The sequence below is a fragment of the Oncorhynchus mykiss genome, chromosome 8 (assembly GCF_013265735.2).
Source record: "Oncorhynchus mykiss isolate Arlee chromosome 8, USDA_OmykA_1.1, whole genome shotgun sequence".
In the NCBI taxonomy this organism is placed as follows: Eukaryota; Metazoa; Chordata; class Actinopteri; order Salmoniformes; family Salmonidae; genus Oncorhynchus; species Oncorhynchus mykiss.
In genome coordinates, this window is record NC_048572.1 from 22,923,839 (window position 1) to 22,951,576 (window position 27,738).

Consider the following 27,738-nt stretch of genomic DNA (forward strand, 5'->3'; position numbering starts at 1 on the left):
CGATCATTAAAACATGATACTTTGACTTTACCATGTGGTTTACCAATAAAATGGTCTGACGGTGATGTGGATATACACAGTATACATACAGTTGAAGTCGGACGTTTACATACACCTTAGCCAAATACATTTAAAATCAGTTTTTCACAATTCCTGACATTTAATCCTAGTAAAAATTCCCTGTCTTGGGTCAGATAGGATCACCACTTTATTTTAAGAATGTGAAATGTCAGAATAATAGTAGAGAGAATTATTTATTTCAGCTTTTATTTATTTCATCACGTTCCTAGTGGGTCAGAAGTTTACATACACTCAATTAGTATTTGGTAGCATTGCCTTTATATTGTTTAACTTGTGTCAAACGGCAGGGTAGCCTAGTGGTTGGAGTGTTCGACTAGTAACCGGAAGGTTGCCAGTCCAAACCCCTGAGCTTACAAGGTACAAATCTGTCATTCTGCCCCTGAACAGGCAGTTAACCCACTAGGCTGTCATTGAAAATAAGAATTTGGTGTAACTGAGTCAGGTTTGTAGGCCTCCTTGCTCGCACATGCTTTTTCAGTTCTGCCCACAAATTTTCTATAGGTCAGGGCTTTGTTATGGCCACTTCAACACCTTGACCTTGTTGTCCTTAAGCCATTTGCCACAACTTTGGAAGTACGCTTGGGGTCATTGTCCATTTGGAAGACCCATTTGCTACCAATCTTTAACTTCCTGACTGATGTCTTGAGATATTGCTTCAATATATCCACATAATTTTCCTCCCTCATGTTGCCATCTATTTTGTGAAGTGCACCAGTCCCTCCTGCAGCAAAGCACCCCCACAACATGCTGCTGCCACCCCCGTGCTTCGCGGTTGAGATGGTGTTCTTCTGCAAGTCTCCCCCAAACATAGCGATGGTCATTATGGCCAAACAGTTCTGTTTTTGTTTCATGAGACCAGAGGACATTTCTCCAAAAAGTATGATCTTTGTCCCCAAGTGCAGTTGCAAACTGTAGTCTGGCTTTTTTTATGGTGGTTTTTGAGCAGTGGCTTCTTCCTTGCTGAGCGGCCTTTCAGGTTATGTCGATATAGGACTCATTTTTACTATGGATATAGATACTTTTGTATCTGTTTCCTCCAGCATCTTCACAATGTCCTTTGCTGTTGTTCTGGGATTGATTTGCACCATGGTGTTTATACTTGCGTACTATTGTTTGTACAGATGAACATGGTACCTTCAAGGATTTGGAAATTGCTCCCAAGGATGAACCAGACTTGTGGAGGTCTACAATTTTTTTTCTGAGGTCTTGGCTGATTTTTTTTATTTCCCCATGATGTTAAGCAAAGAGGCACTGAGTTTGAAGGTAGGCCTTGAAATACATCCACAGGTGCACCTCTAATTGACTCAAATTATGTTAATTAGACTATCAGAAGCTTCTAAATCCATGACATAATTTTCTGGAATTTTCCAAGCTGTTTAAAGGCACATTCAACTTAGTGTATGTCAACTTCTGACCCACTGGTATTGTAATACAGTGAATTATAAGTTAAATAATCTGTCAGTAAACAATTGTTGGAAAAATTATTTGCCTTAGAACGTTGGTTGCAATTTCAGTTTAATCCACCAGAAAAGACAGAACAAATAATACAACAAATATTTTGGTTAAACTCAAACATACTAATTGATTTAAAAAAACAGAATTTTTTGAAAATTGTATAGTCTTTATAAATTATTTTAATGAATACGACTGGTGGAGTTACAGTATGTCACACATGCAGCTCAGAAAAATATATGGAAATGTCTGCTCTTCCCAAAATTACAACCAACTAATTGCAGATTCACCGCAAAAATGGAAGAGGAAATTGGAAGGGGGAAAAAGTAAGGAACTCGTCTGTTGGGCAAGCATTTATGACCAAAATTGGTTCAAGAAAATTGTAATAAATAAAAAGTATACCAGTTTCATTTAAGGGCCAAAAAAAGGTCAGCTGTGCCATATAGATTGCTAAATAGCCGGGAAGAGATTTTCGAAGTTCCGATTTCATGACACATTGTTTATGAACTGTTATGAAACAACGCTGAATTTAAAACTCTAAATTGTTTTATTTAAATTATTATACATAATTTTGCAACCAATAGAATGTTATATAAATATATGGGGGATGCAACCATCCCAGCTCTCCAGATTTTGCTGCGAAGAGACAGAATCAGTAGATCGTGGCCTAGGGTGGTCTAGCGGTCTATGCCGCAGCCTCCGGTGCACAAATACTGCTGCAGCCTGGTTTCGAATCCTGCCCACTGCTAATTTGTCCACACTCTTTATCCAAAATAATAAAAAGGTAAAGAACTTTTGAGAAAAATCCCAGCACAGTTGAAAAATATATGGAAAATATAAATAAAAATGTAATGGTGTTGGGCGATAGATGGGACAGGTTGTGTGGAGCTGAAGAGTGGGATTAAAAACAACAAGAAAGATCATGTAAATTATGCTGTGTCCATAAAATGTATATGGGTTCAGAACTCTTGTAAAACAGCACAGTTAAAAATGTATGGCAAAGTAGAAATCAAGCTGGCTGGGATTCGGAGATGGATGGGAGGGCTTGATGGTAGCTGAAGGATGGGATTAAAAACAATCAAAAGATAACTGTTGTAAGGTGCATTGTGTCCATATGTATATAGTATGTATACACTGGAAGTAGAACCTAGGTGTTGTTGTCCATTTGTTTACTTCAATTAGGAGAGGGGTGGGTAGGGTTAGGGGAAAATAATGAATGAATATATATATATTTCCTTCTAAAATGAAATAAATAAATACAAATCCTCATAAATCTACACACAATACCCCATAATGACAAAGCGAAAACTGTTTTTTGGAATGTTTGCAAATAAAATAAGATCAGAAATACTTTACTTATATAGGTATTCAGACCCTTTGCTATGAGACTCGAAATTGAGCTCAGGTGAATCCTGTTTCCATTGATCATCCTTAAGATCTTTCTACAACTTGATTGGAGTCCACCTGTGGTAAATTCAATTGATTGGACATTAGTTGGAAAGGAACACACCTGTCTATACTAGGTCCCACAGTTGCCAGTGCATGTCAGAGCAAAAACCAAGCCATGAGGTCGAAGGAATTGTCCATAGAGCTCCGAGACAGGATTGTGTCGAGGCACCGTCTGGCCACTGGGGAAGGGCACCAGCATATTTCTGCAGCATTGAAGGTCCCCAAGAACACAGTGAACTCCATCTTTCTTAAATGGACGAGGTTTCGAACCAGCAAGACACTTCCTAGAGCTGGCCGCCCGGGTCAAACTGAGCAATTGGGGGAAAAGGGCCTTGGTCAGGAAGTTGGACACTCCAGAGCTCCAGAGATCCTCTGTGGAGATGGAAGAAACTTCCTGAAGGACAACTGTCTCTGCAGCACTCCACCAAACAGGTCTTTATGGTAGAGTGGCCAGATGGAAGCCACTCCTCAGCAAAAGGCACATGACAGGCCGCTTGGAGTTTGCAAAAAAAAGTATCTAAAGATTTTCAGACCATGAGAAACAAGATTCTCTGGTCTGATGAAACCCAGATTGAACTCTTTGGCCTGAATACCAAGCGTCACATCTGGAGGAAACCTGGCACCATCCCTAAGGTGAATCATGGTGGTGGCAGCATCATGCTGTGGGGATGTTTTTCAGCCGCAGGGACTGAGAGACTAGTCAGGATTGAGGGAAAGATGAATGAAGCAAAGTACAGAAAGAGGTCCTTGATGAAAACCTGCTCCAGAGTGATCAGGACATCAGACTGGGGCGAATGTTCACCTTCCAACAGGACAACGACCCTAAGCACACAACCAAGACAAGTGGCTTCCAAGCAGGAGTGGCTTCTAGACAAGTCTCTGAATGTCCTTGAGTGTCCCAGCCAGAGCCTGGACTTGAACCCGATCTAACATGAAAATAGCTGTGCAGCGATGCTCCCCATCCAGCCTGACAGAGTTTGAGAGGATCTGCAGAAAATAATGGAAAAAACTCCCAAGTGTATGTATGTATGCATGTATGTATGTATGTACTGTATGTATGTATGTATGTATGTACAGTATGTCTGTATGTATGTATGTATGTACGTTTGTATGTATGTATGTATGCGTTTACATGTGTGTGTATATATATATATATATATATACAGTATTACCAGTGAATATTTTGGACTCACCTACTCATTCAAGGGTTTTTCTTTATTTGTAATATTTTCCACATTGTAGAATATTAATGAAAACATCAAAACTATAAAATAAAACATATGGAATCATGTAGTAACCAAACAAATATTAAACAAAGTAGCCACCCTTTGCATTGATGACAGCTTTGCACACTCGTGACATTCTCTCAACCAGCTTCACCTGCTTCACCTGAATGCTTTTCCAACAGCCTTGAAGGAGATCCCACATATGCTGAGCAGTGGTTAGCTGATTTTCCTTCCCTCTGCGGTCCAACTCATCCCAAACCATCTCAATTGGGTTGAGGTCAGGTGATTGTGGAGGCCAGGTCATCTGATGCAGCACTCCAAAGGACAGATTCCCACCGGTCTAATTTTCATTGCTTGTGTCTCTTGGTCCAAGCAAGTCTCTTCTTCTTATTGGTGTCCTTTAGTAGTGGTTTCTTTGCAGCAATTCGACCATGAAGGCCTGATTCCCACAGTCTCCTCTAAACAGTTGATGTTGAGATGTGTCTGTTACTTGAACTCTGTGAAGCATTTATTTGGACTGCAATTTCTGAGGCTGGTAACTCTAATGAAAGTATCTTCTGCAGCAGATGTAACTCTAGGTCTTCCTTTCCTGTGGCGGTCCTAATGAGAGCCAGTTTCATCATAGCGCTTGATGGTTTTTGCGACTGCACTTGAAGAACCTTAAAACGTTCTTGAAATGTTCCATATTGACTGATCTTCATGTCTTAAAGTAATGATAGACTGTCATTTCTCTTTGCTTATTTGAGCTGTTCTTGCCATAATATGGACTTGGTATTTTACCAAATAGGGCCGTCTTCTGTATACCCCCTCTACCTTGTCACAACAACTGGTTGGCTCATATGCATTAAGACGGAAAGAAATTCCACAAATTAACTTTTAAGAAGGCACACATGTTAATTGAAATGCATTCCAGGTGACTACCTCGTGAATCAGGTTGAGAGAATGCCAAGAGTTGCTGTCATCAAGTCCAAGGGTATCTACTTTGTATAATCTCAAATATAAAATATATTTGTTTGGGATACTATAGGATTCCATATGTGTTATTTCATCATTTTCATGTCTTCACTATTATTCTACAATGTAGAAAATATTAAAAAATTAAGAAAAACCCTTGAATGAGTAGGTAAACTTTTGACCGTTACTGTTTATGTGTACAACATTTTTTATGGGGGATTGGAAATGATGCAGACAATTACATTGATGGAATCTACAATCTGTCTTTCATTATTAAAGCTGATATATCCCCTATACCCCCTAAGTATAAAAAGCAAATAAAATAAACATTTGCCCCTGTGCCAACTGTCTACAGGAGACATTTGTTTCCACCTCTGTATTTGTTAGATTTATTTGCCAACTGATGGCTTTAAATGGGATTTTTCTACATGCAATATCTATTTCTTTCACAAAATTGTTCAAAAGAAAACTAATTATCATGGTGCGTTCAGAAAAAAATTGAAAGGCTTCAGCTTTACTATATCAAGTTGAAATGATATTGTGTTGTGTGTGTAGAATTGGTCCATTTAGATTTTCCCCATGGGATGGTTGGATGTGCCACAGTAATCTAAAGGAAAACCTTGCAAACAACCCTGTTAACAATAATAGAGCATAGTCAAGGAAATTGCAGCAACAGAAAGCCACAAGTCATGCAGCGAGAACTGAGTTATTTTCCTCTGAGTGGTGAGAACAGCTTTGTGGGAGAAGATTAGATAGGGTTCAGGCTGTAATCATGTTCAATCCAGCGGTCCTGTGGGCTTCTTCATGCTGGCAGAACGACGCTCCGCAGGGAGCACAGAGAGGACACTGATCCCCAGAGCAACGCTTGACCTGACCGCAAGGTGACCAGAGAAGAGAAGAGGTATGATGATTGGCTGACAGCCACTATCCTTTTGATCCATAAATGCGGGACAGGCTAGGGCGTTCGGCCAATGAATGTTCCTTCATTGTAAGTGATACATAATGTACTGTACATACCACACACACTTCTTAGTCTGTGCCTATACGGAACATTTCACAGGCAGATCTAGACTCAAGGGTTGATGGAAGATCACTGTAACAAACAAGGGACTATTGTAATAAAACCACACTGTGACAAGGATGTTGTTTAGATTTGAATGTATTAGCTATAAAATCATCTCACAAACAAAATAAATAGTCATTTGATCATCTTTTAAACAATACTGGTGCTCAAACAAACCTGCATAGCTAGTTATCAGATACTATGTCAATACAGACTAGCTTTGGACCCTGTAGAGATAGTAATACTGTATGGAATGGGTTTTTCTTCAGCGGTCTGGTAGCCTTGCAGGTTTGCTTGAATACCAGCCCTAGTCTGGAATCCATGTTTGGTAGCAATGCAATTTTAATTGTAACACTGGTATTCAAACTTGTTCAGCAGGGACTATTTTGGCAACCCCGACGTTGAATACCACTGCCGTGACATGTAAACTCTACTTGAATACCTTTTGGATATATGATGCGTTAAATGACCCACCTGTCCTAGATCACACAGATGATTCCCTGTCTAGTTTGATACATGCTGTAACTCACTTTTAAGACCCGTGAACTGCATTGCTTTCCATTTCTAGCATGTCTTTCACGTTCTAGCTCCATGACAGCGAAAGGATGTCGAGGCCAAAACAGTGTAACATGCAGAAACAACATTGACAGAGATACAAGACATTTTTACATGTAACATCTTAAATACTGCTCATTTATGCATTACTGTAACTATATAACTTCATTTGATTTGAAAATGACGTATGTACTGTATGTTGTAAAGTAACAAAATATTTATGTACAGCATTAAAACATTTGAGAATGAGTCACAATCACAAAAAGACGGCAAAGTTACAACATTTCATAAATACGTTTCAGAAGTGCCCCACCACTGTACAATGTCCTTTTGCGTCATATTGTAAAAGAGACCAATCAGATGACATGAAACTAGGGTGATGAAACTAGTGTCCATTCTCTTCTTTCAGGTTTCTTGCGTTAAGTGTTTGTTGGATCCTTTTATTTGACATTTCAGCCTTATATCTCTTCTTCAAATTTGTCGCAAATGTCCTCTTGACCAAATCATTTTGACCTCTATAAAAACAAATAAATCATGACAGTGTTAACTCTTTTCCTCTCAATATTTGATATGGGATAGCAATGATGTTAACACATTTCAAGTGTGATTCAAGAACACTTACTCTTTGAGTGTACGCAAGGCAGAGCAGAAGTAAAGACACTCAAAGTCCCTTCTCTTCAGGCAGACGCACCGTCCCACCTCTCTCCTCAGTCGAACAGGGAAGGAGCCCACTCCATATGGCACTACCTGACTGGAGAAAGAGTTAAGGGAATGATGAGATCACGATGTACATGCACTGATAAACACAACAGCTTTGAATTTTATGTATTGTCTTTTTCAACTTACAAAGGGAACTCAGTGTTTTATTTTACCACAGCACAGAATGTCAGGAATTCATTTTTCAAGTGCTCTTAAGACCCCTTAAGGTATCAAAAAATATATACAAAACAATTATTGGATGACACATTGAATTTGGCATTACTGTTATTAGCCAATAGAAATGCATTGAATTACAGATTCACAACATGGAACAACAGATAGTCCCGCCAAAAATCTAAACGAAGTTTGTTCTGAAGTGTCTGTCCTATATCTGAGAGATATAAGATCAGGAAACAATTTTTGTTTTATTTACATATATTTATCCCTTTATTTTAGGTACTAAACTATCTCCATATATACAGTTGAAGTCAGAAGTTTACATACACTTAGGTTGGCGTTTTTTAACCACTCAACAAATGTCTTGTTAACAAACTATAGTTTTGGCAAGTCGGTTAGAACATCTACTTTGTGCATCTACAAGTCATTTTTACAACAATTATTTACTGACAGATTATTTCACTTATAGTTCACTGTATCACAATTCCAGTGGGTTAGAAGTTTACATACACTAATTTGACTGTGCCTTTAAACAGCTTGGAAAATTCCAGAAAATTATGTCATCGCTTTAGAAGCTACTGATAGGCTAATTGACATCATTTGAGTCAATTGGAGGTGTACCTGTGGATGTATTTCAAGGCTTACATTCAAACCCAGTGCCTCTTTGCTTGACATCATGGGAAAAAAATAATCAACCGAGACCTCAGAAAACAAATTGTAGACCTCCACAAGTCTGGTTCATCTGTACAAACAATAGTACTCAAGTATAAACACCATGGGACCACGCAGCCGTCATACCGTTCAGGAAGGAGACATGTTCTGTCTCCGAGAGATGAACGTACTTTGGTGCGAAAAGTGATCAATCCCAGAACAACAGCAAAGGACCTTGTGAAGATGATGGAGGAAACCAGTGCAAAGTACCTATATCCACAGTAAAACAAGTCCAATATTGACATAACCTGAAGTACCACTAAGCAAGGAAGAAGCCACTGCTCCAAAATCGCCATAAAAAAGCCAGACTATGGTTTGCAACTGCACATGGGGACAAAGATTGTACTTTTTGGAGAAATGTCCTCTGGTCTGATGAAACAAAAATAGAACTGTTTGGCCATAATGACCATCGTTATGTTTGGATGAAAAAGGGGGAAGGCTGCAAGCTGAAGAACACCATCCCAACCGTGAAGCACGGGTTGGCAGCATCATATTGTGGAGGTGCTTTGCTGCAGGAGGGACTGGTGCCCTTCTCAAAATAGATGGCGACATGAGGGAGGAAAATTATGTGGATATATTGAAGCAACATCTCAAGTTAAAGCTTGGTCGCAAATGGGTCTTCCAAATGGACAATGACCCCAAGCATACTTCCAAAGTTGTTTTAAAATGCCTTAAGGACAACAAAGTCAAGGTATTGGAGTGGCCATCACAAAGCCCTGACCTCAATCCTATAGATAATTTGTGGGCAGAACTGAAAAAGTGTGTGCAAGCAAAGAGGCCTACAAACCTGACTCAGTTACACCAGCTCTGTCAGGAGGAATGGGCCAAAATTCATCCAACTTATTGTTGGAAGCTTGAGGAAGGCTACCCAAAACGTTTGACCCAAGTTAAACAATTTAAAGGCAATGCTACCAAATACTAATTGAGTGTATGTAAACTTCTGACCCACTGGGAATGTGAAGAAAGAAATGAAAGCTGAAATAAGTAATTCTCTCTACTATTACAGTGCCTTGCGAAAGTATTCGGCCCCCTTGAACTTGGCGACCTTTTCCCACATTTCAGGCTTCAAACATAAAGATATAAGACTGTATTTTTTTGTGAAGAATCAACAACAAGTGGGACACAATCATGAAGTGGAACGACATTTATTGGATATTTCAAACTTTTTGAACAAATCAAAAACTGAAAAATTGGGCGTGCAAAATTATTCAGCCCCCTTAAGTTAATACTTTGTAGCGCCACCTTTTGCTGCGATTACAGCTGTAAGTCCCTTGGGGTATGTCTCTATCAGTTTTGCACATCGAGAGACTGAATTTTTTTCCCATTCCTCCTTGCAAAACAGCTCGAGCTCAGTGAGGTTGGATGGAGAGCATTTGTGAACAGCAGTTTTCAGTTCTTTCCACAGATTCTCGATTGGATTCAGGGCTGGACTTTGACTTGGCCATTCTAACACCTGGATATGTTTATTTTTGAACCATTCCATTGTAGATTTTGCTTTATGTTTTGGATCATTGTCTTGTTGGAAGACAAATCTCTGTCCCAGTCTCAGGTCTTTTGCAGACTCCATCAGGTTTTCTTCCAGAATGGTCCTGTATTTGGCTCCATCCATCTTCCCATCAATTTGAACCATCTTCCCTGTCCCTGCTGAAGAAAAGCAGGCCCAAACCATGATGCTGCCACCACCATGTTTGACAGTGGGGATGGTGTGTTCAGCTGTGTTGCTTTTACGCCAAACATAACGTTTTGCATTGTTGCCAAAAAGTTCAATTTTGGTTTCATCTGACCAGAGCACCTTCTTCCACATGTTTGGTGTGTCTCCCAGGTGGCTTGTGGCAAACTTTAAACGACACTTTTTATGGATATCTTTAAGAAATGGCTTTCTTCTTACCACTCTTCCATAAAGGCCAGATTTGTGCAATATACGACTGATTGTTGTCCTATGGACAGAGTCTCCCACCTCAGCTGTTGATCTCTGCAGTTCATCCAGAGTGATCATGGGCCTCTTGGCTGCATCTCTGATCAGTCTTCTCCTTGTATGAGCTGAAAGTTTAGAGGGACGGCCAGGTCTTGGTAGATTTGCAGTGGTCTGATACTCCTTCCATTTCAATATTATCGCTTGCACAGTGCTCCTTGGGATGTTTAAAGCTTGGGAAATCTTTTTGTATCCAAATCCGGCTTTAAACTTCTTCACAACAGTATCTCGGACCTGCCTGGTGTGTTCCTTGTTCTTCATGATGCTCTCTGCGCTTTTAACGGACCTCTGAGACTATCACAGTGCAGGTGCATTTATACGGAGACTTGATTACACACAGGTGGATTGTATTTATCATCATTAGTTATTTAGGTCAACATTGGATCATTCAGAGATCCTCACTGAACTTCTGGAGAGAGTTTGCTGCACTGAAAGTAAAGGGGCTGAATAATTTTGCACGCCCAATTTTTCAGTTTTTGATTTGTTAAAAAAGTTTGAAATATCCAATAAATGTCGTTCCACTTCATGATTGTGTCCCACTTGTTGTTGATTCTTCACAAAAAAATACAGTTTTATATCTTTATGTTTGAAGCCTGAAATGTGGCAAAAGGTCGCAAAGTTCAAGGGGGCCGAATACTTTCGCAAGGCACTGTATTCTTGACATTTCACATTCTTAAAATAAAGTGGTGATCCTAACTGACATAAAACAGGGAATTTTTACTTGGATTGAATGTCAGGAATTGTGAAAAACTGAGGTTAAATGTATTTGGCTAAGGTGTATGTAGCTTCAACTGTACTTCCATTCACTTTTTGAACTAGTACCAGGACCTTATAGCCCAAACCATTTGGATGCTACAGACAGAAGCCATCATGTTCTTGAGAGTCTTCAACTTTCAACAGAGTGGTCATAAAACAGACAGATTTTGGTAGGAATTTTTTTTCTATGTTAATTAGATTTCCGCAGGGACAGAGAAATTGTGGGCTAATTGCTCAATATCCTATATTATATCTCTATTGGCACCCACAAAATGCTTTTATAGAACCAACGAGGCAGATCACGTAAATAAAGCTGCATGGCCCTGAAAAGCTGGGCAAACACTGGTGTCTAGTGAGTCTCGAGGGTATGATGTATTAAACCTGTCTTACAGGACACAGAGAGGACGCCAGTCCTCCATAACACATGTATATATCCTAAAGCTGCTGCTTCATTGCTCTGGATATTAACCTGATCCTGAAGCCAACCAGAGCCAGTCTGCCTGCCCGCCATGATGTCCCACCTTACAGCCTGGGACATGTTAACAAGACCACACAGTGAACTGATTCCAGATGCCATGCACGACTCAAAGCAACAGCATCAAACAGGGTCACCTCCTCCCTGTGTTCTCCACACACCGTCACACACATGCACACACACACGCACACACATGCACCCATCTGTCTGACTGTCTGTCTACCTGTCTGTCTGAGCAGCCAAAACATCTGCATTCCATAAGGTGTTTTTGGCAGCTGTTGAAAGGTAACCCTTTCATTTCCCCCCTTCGTCTCTTTCTCTCTGTTGTAGTTTAACCTCAGTATTTTTGGATGGTGAAAGCCTGTCTCTTCTCTTTATAAACTGTGAACTGTCTTAATTTCTTGAGTTGAAAGTAGATAGCTTGAGTCAACAGAATTGAGTAGAAACCATGCGAGAGTCTCAGAAAATTCTATGCTCAGTTTGGAAATGAATGATCATTTGTGAACATTCATGTGAAATGTAATATCAGTTCCTAACTACTGATTTCCATTCTTATGTTTAAGTGTGTTTGGTAGGAGGAAATGTGGTATTACCAATGATCACATAATTGCATACTACTACTGTGATTCCATGTTTAAACATAGCACAGTACCTACACTGTACAGGTCTTGGTCTTTAGCAGCTGGTTTTAGGCTAACCATTGGAAAGGATATTGGAAAACTTATAGAAACCTGGGACTTTTAGAACACATGAGGAAACAAGGAATTCAGAAGAGAGGGCAGATGCCCTAACCGCTCCTCTAACTAATTGGATGTGGGATATTTGGATCAGGAAGTACTGTATGTTCAGATCCAACTTATTGTGAGTCGACTGTAATGTTGAAGTTCACTGGTATTCACCTTTACTCGTGTTAAACAAAAAGCTTCAGCAGGAAAGAGTTGAGAGAGAAAGTCTGAGTTGATGATAGACAGTAACTTAAATTAAATCCTTGACACTGTGGTTTTGAGTTTTATGAAGAACCACAAATCATCCAGCTCATTACACTCTGATGTGATAATAAATCACACACAAAAAACCTGTGGCTTCTCAGAACACTGTCACAACATTTTTTAAATGTAACCTTTATTTAACTAGGCAAGTCAGTTTAGAACAAATTCTTATTTACAATGACGGCTTACCGGGGAACAGTGACTTAACTGCCTTGTTCAGGGGTAGAACTACAGATTTTTACATTGTCAGCTCAGGGATTCGATCCAGCAAACTTTCAGTACTGGCCCAACACTCTAACCACTAGGCTACCTGCCATCCCATATCATGGCTTAATTTGCAATTATAAACAGGGTGGTTTGATCCCTGAATGTTGATTGGCTGACAGCCGTGGTATACGGTCTGATATACCATGGCTGTCAGCCAATCAGCATTCAGGGCTCAAACCACCCAGTTTATAATTGCAAAACATTTATTTTTACTGCTCTAATTATGTTGGCAACCAAGTTTATAATAGCAATAAGGCACCTCGGGGGTTTGTGATTATGGTCAATATACCACAGCTAAAGGCTGTATCCAGCCACTCCTCGTTGCGTCGTGCTTAACTACAGCCTTTAGCCCCCAACGAGCCTTATTTCTAAAATATACTCTACAATATGGCTCAATATGCAAATATGATACAGCGTGAGAAATGATAATTAAAATGTTATGTATCTCCACCTTTTCAATATGTACAACTTAACAAAGTACAGACAAACCTCTCTGTTTTCACAACACAGATATCTCTGTCGTAGATATCTTTCTACCTACGTTTTGTTTATGAGAGGGTGAGTTGTGCTGTGAGATGTTGTTCTTGATGAACTCACCTAGGAGTGTTGACCCAGACGATGCCAATGTGGCAGAAGTACACACATTCTTTATCATTCAGGTTCTCACAGGAACAACGCTTCTCCCGCCGTAGGGGTCTGTAGATGAGCTGCATCACGGGGCCCTCCTCTGCGCCAGGCCCAGGGGCAGTGGAGTCTGAGTATGCTAGGAGAGAAGGAACAACCCCATGAATAAAGCATTATATAAAAAATAATACTATAAGCTGATGAAACGTTTACAAGGACAGACGGTACAGAACTGGGAGATTGCAGTCACTCCATTTTCATTCTGTTCTGAAGTATGCACTGTAGATCATTTGGCACTGCTAATGCTGTTCTAATCTCTACACATCAGGCCCATCTTACTGTACGCTTTTCAAAAGGGCCAACAGTCTATAGAACAATCCACTTATTGTCTGTCCTCCAGCCCATCTCACTGTCTATAGCCCATCTCTCTGTCTATAGCCCATCTCTCTGTCTATAGCCCATCTCTCTGTCTATAGCCCATCTCACTGTCTATAGCCCATCTCACTGTCTATAGCCATACTCACTGTCTATAGCCCAACTCACTGTCTATAGCCCATCTCTCTGTCTATAGCCCATCTCTCTGTCTATAGCCCATCTCTCTGTCTATAGCCCATCTCACTGTCTATAGCCCATCTCACTGTCTATAGCCCAACTCACTGTCTATAGCCCATCTCACTGTCTATAGCCCATCTCACTGTCTATAGCCCATCTCTCTGTCTATAGCCCATCTCACTGTCTATAGCCCATCTCTCTGTCTATAGCCCATCTCACTGTCTATAGCCCATCTCACTGTCTATAGCCCATCTCACTGTCTATAGCCCATCTCTCTGTCTATAGCCCATCTCTCTGTCTATAGCCCATCTCACTGTCTATAGCCCATCTCACTGTCTATAGCCCATCTCACTGTCTATAGCCCATCTCTCTGTCTATAGCCCATCTCTCTGTCTATAGCCCATCTCTCTGTCTATAGCCCATCTCACTGTCTATAGCCCATCTCTCTGTCTATAGCCCATCTCACTGTCTATAGCCCATCTCACTGTCTATAGCCCATCTCACTGTCTATAGCCCATCTCACTGTCTATAGCCCATCTCACTGTCTATAGCCCATCTCTCTGTCTATAGCCCATCTCACTGTCTATAACCCATCTCTCTGTCTATAGCCCATCTCTCTGTCTATAGCCCATCTCACTGTCTATAGCCCATCTCTCTGTCTATAGCCCATCTCACTGTCTATAGCCCATCTCTCTGTCTATAGCCCATCTCTCTGTCTATAGCCCATCTCACTGTCTATAACCCATCTCTCTGTCTATAGCCCATCTCTCTGTCTATAGCCCATCTCTCTGTCTATAGCCCATCTCACTGTCTATAGCCCATCTCTCTGTCTATAGCCCATCTCTCTGTCTATAGCCCATCTCACTGTCTATAGCCCATCTCACTGTCTATAACCCATCTCTCTGTCTATAGCCCATCTCACTGTCTATAACCCATCTCTCTGTCTATAGCCCATCTCACTGTCTATAACCCATCTCTCTGTCTATAGCCCATCTCACTGTCTATAACCCATCTCTCTGTCTATAGCCCATCTCTCTGTCTATAGCCCATCTCTCTGTCTATAGCCCATCTCACTGTCTATAGCCCATCTCACTGTCTATAGCCCATCTCTCTGTCTATAGCCCATCTCTCTGTCTATAGCCCATCTCACTGTCTATAGCCCATCTCACTGTCTATAGCCCAACTCACTGTCTATAGCCCATCTCACTGTCTATAGCCCATCTCACTGTCTATAGCCCATCTCACTGTCTATAGCCCATCTCACTGTCTATAGCCCAACTCACTGTCTATAGCCCATCTCATTGTCTATAGCCCATCTCTCTGTCTATAGCCCAACTCACTGTCTATAGCCCATCTCACTGTCTCTAGCCCATCTCACTGTCTATAGCCCATCTCTCTGTCTATAGCCCATCTCTCTGTCTATAGCCCATCTCACTGTCTATAGCCCATCTCACTGTCTATAGCCCAACTCACTGTCTATAGCCCATCTCACTGTCTATAGCCCATCTCACTGTCTATAGCCCATCTCACTGTCTATAGCCCATCTCACTGTCTATAGCCCATCTCACTGTCTATAGCCCAACTCACTGTCTATAGCCCATCTCACTGTCTATAGCCCATCTCACTGTCTATAGCCCATCTCTCTGTCTATAGCCCATCTCTCTGTCTATAGCCCATCTCTCTGTCTATAGCCCATCTCACTGTCTATAGCCCATCTCTCTGTCTATAGCCCATCTCTCTGTCTATAGCCCATCTCTCTGTCTATAGCCCATCTCTCTGTCTATAGCCCATCTCTCTGTCTATAGCCCATCTCTCTGTCTATAGCCCATCTCACTGTCTATAGACCATCTCACTGTCTATAGCCCAACTCACTGTCTATAGCCCATCTCACTGTCTATAGCCCATCTCACTGTCTATAGCCCATCTCACTGTCTATAGCCCATCTCACTGTCTATAGCCCAACTCACTGTCTATAGCCCATCTCACTGTCTATAGCCCATCTCTCTGTCTATAGCCCATCTCTCTGTCTATAGCCCAACTCACTGTCTATAGCCCATCTCACTGTCTCTAGCCCATCTCACTGTCTATAGCCCAACTCACTGTCTATAGCCCATCTCTCTGTCTATAGCCCATCTCACTGTCTATAACCCATCTCTCTGTCTATAGCCCATCTCTCTGTCTATAGCCCATCTCACTGTCTATAGCCCATCTCTCTGTCTATAGCCCATCTCTCTGTCTATAGCCCATCTCACTGTCTATAGCCCATCTCTCTGTCTATAGCCCATCTCTCTGTCTATAGCCCATCTCACTGTCTATAGCCCATCTCTCTGTCTATAGCCCATCTCTCTGTCTATAGCCCATCTCTCTGTCTATAGCCCATGTCTCTGTCTATAGCCCATCTCTCTGTCTATAGCCCATCTCACTGTCTATAGCCCATCTCTCTGTCTATAGCCCATCTCTCTGTCTATAGCCCATCTCACTGTCTATAGCCCATCTCACTGTCTATAGCCCATCTCACTGTCTATAGCCCATCTCACTGTCTATAGCCCATCTCACTGTCTATAGCCCATCTCACTGTCTATAGCCCATCTCACTGTCTATAGCCCATCTCACTGTCTATAGCCCATCTCACTGTCTATAGCCCATCTCACTGTATATAGCCCATCTCTCTGTCTATAGCCCATCTCACTGTCTATAGCCCAACTCACTGTCTATAGCCCATCTCACTGTCTCTAGCCCATCTCACTGTCTATAGCCCAACTCACTGTCTATAGCCCATCTCTCTGTCTATAGCCCATCTCACTGTCTATAACCCATCTCTCTGTCTATAGCCCATCTCTCTGTCTATAGCCCATCTCACTGTCTATAGCCCATCTCTCTGTCTATAGCCCATCTCTCTGTCTATAGCCCATCTCACTGTCTATAGCCCATCTCTCTGTCTATAGCCCATCTCTCTGTCTATAGCCCATCTCACTGTCTATAGCCCATCTCTCTGTCTATAGCCCATCTCTCTGTCTATAGCCCATCTCTCTGTCTATAGCCCATGTCTCTGTCTATAGCCCATCTCTCTGTCTATAGCCCATCTCACTGTCTATAGCCCATCTCTCTGTCTATAGCCCATCTCTCTGTCTATAGCCCATCTCACTGTCTATAGCCCATCTCACTGTCTATAGCCCATCTCACTGTCTATAGCCCATCTCACTGTCTATAGCCCATCTCACTGTCTATAGCCCATCTCACTGTCTATAGCCCATCTCACTGTCTATAGCCCATCTCACTGTCTATAGCCCATCTCACTGTCTATAGCCCATCTCACTGTATATAGCCCATCTCTCTGTCTATAGCCCATCTCACTGTCTATAGCCCATCTCACTGTCTATAGCCCATCTCTCTGTCTATAGCCCATCTCACTGTCTATAGCCCATCTCACTGTCTATAGCCCATCTCACTGTCTATAGCCCATCTCTCTGTCTATAGCCCATCTCACTGTCTATAGCCCATCTCTCTGTCTATAGCCCATCTCTCTGTCTATAGCCCATCTCACTGTCTATAGCCCTTCTCTCTGTCTATAGCCCATCTCTCTGTCTATAGCCCATCTCACTGTCTATAGCCCATCTCACTGTCTATAGCCCATCTCTCTGTCTATAGCCCATCTCACTGTCTATAGCCCATCTCACTGTCTATAGCCCATCTCTCTGTCTATAGCCCATCTCACTGTCTATAGCCCATCTCACTGTCTATAGCCCATCTCACTGTCTATAACCCATCTCTCTGTCTATAGCCCATCTCACTGTCTATAGCACATCTCACTGTCTATAGCCCATCTCTCTGTCTATAGCCCATCTCACTGTCTATAGCCCATCTCACTGTCTATAGCCCATCTCTCTGTCTATAGCCCATCTCACTGTCTATAGCCCATCTCACTGTCTATAGCCCATCTCTCTGTCTATAGCCCATCTCTCTGTCTATAGCCCATCTCACTGTCTATAACCCATCTCTCTGTCTACAGCCCATCTCTCTGTCTATAGCCCATCTCTCTGTCTATAGCCCAACTCACTGTCTATAGCCCAACTCACTGTCTATAGCCCATCTCACTGTCTATAGCCCATCTCACTGTCTATAGCCCATCTCACTGTCTATAGCCCATCTCACTGTCTATAGCCCATCTCTCTGTCTATAGCCCATCTCACTGTATATAGCCCATCTCTCTGTCTATAGCCCAACTCACTGTCTATAGCCCAACTCACTGTCTATAGCCCATCTCACTGTCTATAGCCCATCTCACTGTCTATAGCCCATCTCACTGTCTATAGCCCATCTCACTGTCTATAGCCCAACTCACTGTCTATAGCCCATCTCTCTGTCTATAGCCCATCTCACTGTCTATAGCCCATCTCTCTGTCTATAGCCCATCTCTCTGTCTATAGCCCATCTCACTGTCTATAGCCCATCTCACTGTCTATAGCCCATCTCTCTGTCTATAGCCCATCACACTGTCTATAGCCCATCTCACTGTCTATAGCCCATCTCGATGTCTATAGCCCATCTCTCTGTCTATAGCCCATCTCTCTGTCTATAGCCTATCTCACTGTCTATAGCCCATCTCTCTGTCTATAGCCCATCTCACTGTCTATAGCCCATCTCTCTGTCTATAGCCCATCTCACTGTCTATAGCCCATCTCACTGTCTATAGCCCATCTCACTGTCTATAACCCATCTCTCTGTCTATAGCCCATCTCACTGTCTATAGCACATCTCACTGTCTATAGCCCATCTCACTGTCTATAGCCCATCTCACTGTCTATAGCCCATCTCACTGTCTATAGCCCATCTCTCTGTCTATAGCCCATCTCACTGTATATAGCCCATCTCTCTGTCTATAGCCCAACTCACTGTCTATAGCCCAACTCACTGTCTATAGCCCATCTCACTGTCTATAGCCCATCTCACTGTCTATAGCCCATCTCACTGTCTATAGCCCATCTCACTGTCTATAGCCCAACTCACTGTCTATAGCCCATCTCTCTGTCTATAGCCCATCTCACTGTCTATAGCCCATCTCTCTGTCTATAGCCCATCTCTCTGTCTATAGCCCATCTCACTGTCTATAGCCCATCTCACTGTCTATAGCCCATCTCTCTGTCTATAGCCCATCTCACTGTCTATAGCCCATCTCACTGTCTATAGCCCATCTCGATGTCTATAGCCCATCTCTCTGTCTATAGCCCATCTCTCTGTCTATAGCCTATCTCACTGTCTATAGCCCATCTCTCTGTCTATAGCCCATCTCTCTGTCTATAGCCCATCTCACTGTCTATAGCCCATCTCACTGTCTATAGCCCATCTCACTGTCTATAGCCCATCTCTCTGTCTATAGCCCATCTCACTGTCTATAGCCCATCTCTCTGTCTATAGCCCATCTCACTGTCTATAGCCCATCTCACTGTCTATAGCCCATCTCACTGTCTATAGCCCATCTCTCTGTCTATAGCCCATCTCACTGTCTATAGCCCATCTCACTGTCTATAGCCCATCTCACTGTCTATAGCCCATCTCTCTGTCTATAGCCCATCTCTCTGTCTATAGCCCATCTCACTGTCTATAGCCCATCTCACTGTCTATAGCCCATCTCTCTGTCTATAGCCCAACTCACTGTCTATAGCCCATCTCACTGTCTATAGCCCATCTCTCTGTCTATAGCCCATCTCACTGTCTATAGCCCATCTCACTGTCTATAGCCCATCTCACTGTCTATAGCCCATCTCTCTGTCTATAGCCCATCTCACTGTCTATAGCCCATCTCACTGTCTATAGCCCATCTCACTGTCTATAGCCCATCTCTCTGTCTATAGCCCATCTCTCTGTCTATAGCCCATCTCACTGTCTATAGCCCATCTCACTGTCTATAGCCCATCTCTCTGTCTATAGCCCATCTCTCTGTCTATAGCCCATCTCTCTGTCTATAGCCCATCTCTCTGTCTATAGCCCATCTCTCTGTCTATAGCCCATCTCTCTGTCTATAGCCCATCTCTCTGTCTATAGCCCATCTCTCTGTCTATAGCCCATCTCTCTGTCTATAGCCCATCTCTCTGTCTATAGCCCATCTCACTGTCTATAGCCCATCTCACTGTCTATAGCCCATCTCTCTGTCTATAGCCCATCTCTCTGTCTATAGCCCATCTCTCTGTCTATAGCCCATCTCTCTGTCTATAGCCCATCTCACTGCCTATAGCCCATCTCACTGTCTATAGCCCATCTCACTGTCTATAGCCCATCTCACTGTCTATAGCCCATCTCACTGTCTATAGCCCATCTCTCTGTCTATAGCCCATCTCTCTGTCTATAGCCCATCTCTCTGTCTATAGCCCATCTCACTGTCTATAGCCCATCTCACTGTCTATAGCCCATCTCACTGTCTATAGCCCATCTCACTGTCTATAGCCCATCTCTCTGTCTATAGCCCATCTCTCTGTCTATAGCCCATCTCTCTGTCTATAGCCCATCTCTCTGTCTATAGCCCATCTCTCTGTCTATAGCCCATCTCTCTGTCTATAGCCCATCTCTCTGTCTATAGCCCATCTCTCTGTCTATAGCCCATCTCTCTGTCTATAGCCCATCTCTCTGTCTATAGCCCATCTCACTGTCTATAGCCCATCTCACTGTCTATAGCCCATCTCTCTGTCTATAGCCCATCTCTCTGTCTATAGCCCATCTCACTGTCTATAGCCCATCTCTCTGTCTATAGCCCATCTCTCTGTCTATAGCCCATCTCTCTGTCTATAGCCCATCTCACTGTCTATAGCCCATCTCACTGTCTATAGCCCATCTCACTGTCTATAGCCCATCTCACTGTATATAGCCCATCTCACTGTCTATAGCCCATCTCACTGTCTATAGCCCATCTCTCTGTCTATAGCCCATCTCTCTGTCTATAGCCCATCTCTCTGTCTATAGCCCATCTCACTGTCTATAGCCCATCTCTCTGTCTATAGCCCATCTCTCTGTCTATAGCCCATCTCTCTGTCTATAGCCCATCTCACTGTCTATAGCCCATCTCACTGTCTATAGCCCATCTCACTGTCTATAGCCCATCTCACTGTCTATAGCCCATCTCTCTGTCTATAGCCCATCTCTCTGTCTATAGCCCATCTCTCTGTCTATAGCCCATGTCTCTGTCTATAGCCCAACTCACTGTCTATAGCCCATCTCTCTGTCTATAGCCCATCTCACTGTCTATAGCCCATCTCTCTGTCTATAGCCCATCTCTCTGTCTATAGCCCATCTCTCTGTCTATAGCCCATCTCACTGTCTATAGCCCATCTCACTGTCTATAGCCCATCTCACTGTCTATAGCCCATCTCACTGTCTATAGCCCATCTCACTGTCTATAGCCCATCTCACTGTCTATAGCCCATCTCACTGTCTATAGCCCATCTCTCTGTCTATAGCCCATCTCTCTGTCTATAGCCCATCTCACTGTCTATAGCCCATCTCACTGTCTATAGCCCATCTCTCTGTCTATAGCCCATCTCTCTGTCTATAGCCCATCTCACTGTCTATAGCCCATCTCACTGTCTATAGCCCATCTCACTGTCTATAGCCCATCTCACTGTCTATAGCCCATCTCTCTGTCTATAGCCCATCTCACTGTCTATAGCCCATCTCACTGTCTATAGCCCATCTCTCTGTCTATAGCCCATCTCACTGTCTATAGCCCATCTCTCTGTCTATAGCCCATCTCACTGTCTATAGCCCATCTCTCTGTCTATAGCCCATCTCTCTGTCTATAGCCCATCTCTCTGTCTATAGCCCATCTCACTGTCTATAGCCCATCTCTCTGTCTATAGCCCATCTCTCTGTCTATAGCCCATCTCTCTGTCTATAGCCCATCTCACTGTCTATAGCCCATCTCACTGTCTATAGCCCATCTCACTGTCTATAGCCCATCTCACTGTCTATAGCCCATCTCACTGTCTATAGCCCATCTCTCTGTCTATAGCCCATCTCTCTGTCTATAGCCCATCTCACTGTCTATAGCCCATCTCTCTGTCTATAGACCATCTCACTGTCTATAGCCCAACTCACTGTCTATAGCCCATCTCACTGTCTATAGCCCATCTCACTGTCTATAGCCCATCTCACTGTCTATAGCCCATCTCTCTGTCTATAGCCCATCTCACTGTCTATAGCCCATCTCACTGTCTATAGCCCATCTCTCTGTCTATAGCCCATCTCTCTGTCTATAGCCCATCTCTCTGTCTATAGCCCATCTCTCTGTCTATAGCCCATCTCACTGTCTATAGCCCATCTCACTGTCTATAGCCCATCTCTCTGTCTATAGCCCATCTCACTGTCTATAGCCCATCTCACTGTCTATAGCCCATCTCTCTGTCTATAGCCCATCTCTCTGTCTATAGCCCATCTCTCTGTCTATAGCCCATCTCTCTGTCTATAGCCCATCTCTCTGTCTATAGCCCATCTCACTGTCTATAGCCCATCTCTCTGTCTATAGCCCATCTCTCTGTCTATAGCCCATCTCACTGTCTATAGCCCATCTCACTGTCTATAGCCCATCTCTCTGTCTATAGCCCATCTCACTGTCTATAGCCCATCTCTCTGTCTATAGCCCATCTCAGCACTTGCAACAGATATTTAATTTGTATTTGTATTTTTTCTTATTTTTCTTTATGGGATGCGCACTGCAGAAAACACCGGAAGGCTAATTATCACCGTGAATTATTGTACTGCTTGTTTGTGTGTGAATTTATGGGTTGCCAACTTGACACCAAAAAATGACACATTCATTCATTAATTAATTCGATAGCTTTCATCCAGCCCTCCGAAAGATACTGATTATCACTGGTTATTAATTTGATGTCATTCAGACACAGTAGTACTCTCTGAAGTCTAAATTAAGTCTAGATTATGTTGCCACTCTATGTGCGCTCTAATAGATACAGGGGATTTTTTTTTCTGATACTGCGACTGTCTACCCTGATAGTGGCACTGTCTACCCAGATAGAGCTACTGTCTACCCTGATAGAGCTACTGTCTACCCTGATAGTGTTACTGTCTACCCTGATAGAGCTACTGTCTACCCTGATAGTGGCACTGTCTACCCTGATAGAGCTACTGTCTACCCTGATAGGAGCACATTCTACCCTGATAGTGGTACTGTATACCCTGAGAGTGGCACTTCTACGCTGATAGAGCTACTGTTTACCCTGATAGTGGCACTTCTACCCTGATAGAGCTACTGTCTACCCTGAAAGTAACACTTTCTACCCTGATAGTGGGACTTTCTACCCTGATAGTGGCACTTTCTACCCTTATATTCGTACTGTCTACCCTGATGGTGGCACTGTCTACCCTGATAGTGGTACTGTCTACCCTGATAGTGGTACTGTCTACCCTGATAGTGGTACTGTCTACCCTGTCAGTGGCACTGTCTACCTGATAGTGGCACTGTCTACCCTGATAGTTTCACTGTCTACCATGATAGTGGCACAGTCTACCCTGATAGTGACACTGTCTACCTAGTAACACTGTCTGGCTATTATTTTTTCCACATCTAACCCTAATATATTTCTCACAGCTTTGCATTTTCTTATGTCAATTGTATCAAACTGTTACACCCTGTAAAGGACTGTAGTTCAATAAATGTGTTATAAAACTAAAGTGGTGGAGAATCCCAAATGCCATGTGGATTTGGGTTCACCCCAATGAGTCAGTGGCGAACCACATTGTACCCTGCACAAGTTCCTCTAGTGCATTCAGGAGTCTGCTGGTGCAAGCCACGAGCGCAGCTTCCAATAGCTGGGCCTGCCTCTGGCTTTTTATCACTTGAATGAAAACAGATTTCCCTTGTACACCCAAACAGTGCTCTCAGCTCTTCATAAACAAGTCTCCTTGAAAATCCCCTAATAGAGAGTCTGATCCTACAGGTGTTCAGGGGTTTACGTAAATTAGATTTGATTGGCGTAAATAGCTGAGGTAAATCATCTCCTGATCAGGAAACTGTTTTTTTTTTATAGTGGATTTGTTACTTTAGACTCCTCGGCGTCGAACAGACGCCCGGCCCATGGATTGTATTGTATTGGCACTTAGCATGGAAATGTTACGCTTACAAGCCTTGTGTGCCTCCTGAGATGCCATGTGATTGCCAAGCAAAATTTAATTTAGCGACCTGTTTGGAGAAGTGAGCGTTCACTGCTTTAGAGGTTCAGGAGTTGATTGGCAAATACGTCCATGAGATTACTATTTAATCCATACCATTTAGTCCAAAAACCATCTCTGGCAGAATTTTGAGGCAATATTGTCAGAGCCCCTGGCCCTGTGCTTTTACAAGATTAGTTCTGGATATAACAGGATAACCTACCACAGATTCTATCCCTGGTAATCCTGTATATACACATGGTCTTCTTTTTGGGTGGCACAAGCAACAGTGGTGCTGTGTATAACAGGGTTTATGGATTCCAGAGATTGCTGAACTAACCAATGTTAATCCATTATTATCATGTATAAGAAACAATAAACCAAAGAGTGTACTTTAACAGCGCCTAGTCAACCATGACACAGGAAATCGTTTTCAGAAGTATCTGTCTAATAATAAGGACCCATGTTAACCAATGCTCCTGGATTCCCCGACTCATCTAATAAAATGAGAGAGGACTTTTTTCCCCCCTTCATAAAGTCTTGAAATTGACATATTGTCTACAAGCTGTCTATTCATGTGACTTGGATCGACATTTATGGTGAATGTCTTTCCTGGTTCAGATCATGGGGGTGCTGTGGAATGTTAGTCCACCACCATAGCTGAATCCCTGTTTCCTCTGGCTAAAGCCTTCTACGGGAGTGAGGGGGGGGGGGGGGGGGGGGGGGGTTGCCTGGAGAGCCCGGGTATAGAACTAACTTCTGTTCTGTGATTCCTAAGGGAATGTGCAGCACACATGGACAGCAGCACATAATGTAGAAATATTCAGACCAAAAGAGCAGTATATTCTTTTGAACATGCTAAAGGCGTTGTTGAAATTCCTCAAAAGTGCTGCATGATATAACAAAAACCCACTGCGAACACCTGTTGCCTTCTATCGTCTGATCTAGAGATCTGACCTGCTGTATCTCAAGGTACAGTATCTGTAGAGAGGACTTATCTCTAGATAGTTACCTTTTTACTTTTGTTTGTGTCCTAACATAAGACTTTCAGTTTTCTCCTTCTTCGATCAAGGAGTCTGTAGGTGCTTTGGGACTTTTCCCTCTGATGAATATATGGTAGTTGAAGTGCCCAGTTGGGTATTTAATCAGAACACTGTGGTTTAGATTAGCTCGCACATAAATCCTATGGTCAATCAGTCTCAAGCATAGATAAGAACTTTGGTTGGACCGCATCTGCACATTTCTCCTATCCATTTCCCTTTACCTGTACATATGACATCATCCAAAGTTGTACAGTACAGGTATGTTTTATCGTTTGAGTTCAGATGGAATTTTTCCCTTTGTTTTGAAACGTGTACTACATAACACTGTCCTCATTCGACATGAGCACAAAAAGGATATCAGTTCACAACATTGCATCAGCAGCAAAGATCATATCAGAGGTTAGTTATGCTTATGCAAACTCACACAGAATATTGTAACTCTTGAGCAGGGGATGTGGGCAACAGTTGTCAAAATAATTGAAAACAGGCTGCACAGTTCCCAGTAGACACAATAAATCCAATTGAAGCAGCTTTTGAACAACAGATAAAAGCAGACAGTAAAAGCAGACAGTAAAAGCAGACAGTAAAAGCAGACAGGCATCTGCTCACAGGCATGGCCAACATGAGGGCTCACTTACCTACTACATGTTGTCTCTATTAAACCACAGCTTAGGTGCAACAATTACACCCCACATGATAGTAAAAAACACTTTATTCCAATTGAAACAAAAAGCGCTCAATAATAATGTAAACATCTGTAATATCAGGAGAAAGTCTTTACCTTCATGTTCCAGTATCAAAACCAAAGTAGTGGTCAGGAAGTAAAAAGTGGTGAGATCCATTATTTTGTTCCAATGAGTACAAACAGTTCCAAATTCAAAAAAGATAGTGACAATTTCTCCTTGAGACACACAACAGGCAGATCGATCCAGAAGCAGGGATCAGTAAGAAGTGGAGCTCAGAGAAGCTCTGGAGTCAGTCCCAGGCTCTGGTCTGGTCTTAAGCAGCAGTACCTCAGACACCTCAAGCACCACCACACACACCCTCCCTCCTCCTTCCCAGACTCTGTCTCTGTCACTATTGATGCCTCTTCTCTCCCAGGGCTACCCCCACAGAGTCCCACACATGTACAACAGCCTTACATGTGTGTGTGTGTGTGTGTGTGTGTGTGTGTGTGTGTGTGTGTGTGTGTGTGTGTGTGTATGTGTGTGTGTGTGTGTGCGTGTGTGTGTGTGTGCGTGTGCGTGTGCGTGTGTGTGTGTGTGTGTGTGTGTGTGTGTTGTACATCTGCCATGTGCTACATGCCTGCCAGTCACTGATAACATGCAGCAGGAAAGAGCTACCTTGTGAGAAGAGAGTTCTGGTCCTGTAAAGTGTTCTCCCACTGACCAAAAGGTGTGCTGAAGATGTTGTCACAGTCCGAGCCAGGTGGGACTAGATTAGAGCCCTGCTATGAGTTCAGAACTAGAGAACTAGTGAAGCAGATGTTTTAGTGGGAAGGTAACTGGGGAATGATGGGTTGTCAGACTCCCAGCAGGCAGTGGATTTGGAGGCTATGTTTGGCATAGAAAGGTCTAAAGAACAAAGTCCATAGAGCTAGGGGGGGGGAGTATTTGGGAGGAAACCCCTCAACTTCATACATCGAAGCTGTCTAGCACCATGTCTTTTAGCCAAACCAAGGGAAGCCCTTTGTGGTAAACCAACATTTTCATTAAAACAAAGAGTGAATTGAAACATCTGTGTTCCAGACATGTTGATAATTGCTCTAAGCCGGGTTATTGGGTAAAGTTTTGCTGCCTTCAAAATAGTTGACAGTACTCACATATTCCACACTTTTTGTGTGTTAGATTGTTTATTTCTTTTGTACATCGCATTTTGATCCTATCAAAGCCTAATATCATTGTTGGGGGTTGTGTGTGATCTATAGAAACTGTGAAGATGACCCTGGTGAGTAACCTAATCCTTAGAGACCCTCTGCGTGAAAGTTTCCTTGAGCACTCTTCAATGGGGCCTGTAACATGATCACAGTAGGTGTATACTGTTGTATTCTGAGTCACACCACAGGGGCTATTTCTTCCCACCCTCACTCCCATTTAGCAGAGTTTTAGACTTCTCATTAGTTGAGATTAGGCTTAGCTTTACATTCAGGAGAGATAATTAAAGGCTTGACGAAACACAAAACAACATCTTTGCTCAGTGTGCCCCTGGCTACAGCAATTAGATACTTGAGGTGAAATGAGGTGGGAGTGGATGAAAGGGGAGAGGGAGCAAAAACACATCCGAGACTTTTCAGCCCAACTTTTCTTCCCCAAAGGCTGCGGAAGGGATTTAATGAACAGTATTTCATCGACTGTCAGTACATATGGCCACTCACTCACTTAGGCTCCCAGGGTTAGCTCTGCAGGGATATCTCAACAGTGCATGCAGAATGTAAAAAATACATTTACCCTTAAGTAAAGGGCTTAGATTACTGTTAAGTTTTGATCAAAGGAGAGGCAGAAAGAAACGTTTCATTTATTTTTAAGGTATGGGTAAGGG

At 42.7% G+C, this 27,738-nt stretch overlaps 1 protein-coding gene across 1 annotated transcript; it reads right to left on the minus strand.

The window, feature by feature from the left end:
* Nucleotides 1–5,852: 5,852 nt before the first annotated feature.
* Nucleotides 5,853–26,233, minus strand: si:ch211-202p1.5 (uncharacterized protein LOC103909337 homolog). The gene is made up of 4 exons (XM_021611987.2): nt 25,982–26,233; nt 13,424–13,589; nt 7,403–7,531; nt 5,853–7,295 (listed from the first exon to the last, which is right to left on the minus strand). The coding sequence occupies exons 1-4, from the start codon at nt 26,040–26,042 to the stop codon at nt 7,166–7,168; spliced, it is 486 nt and encodes a 161-aa protein (XP_021467662.2). The 5' UTR covers nt 26,043–26,233; the 3' UTR covers nt 5,853–7,165.
* Between the last annotated feature and the right edge of the window lie 1,505 nt (nt 26,234–27,738).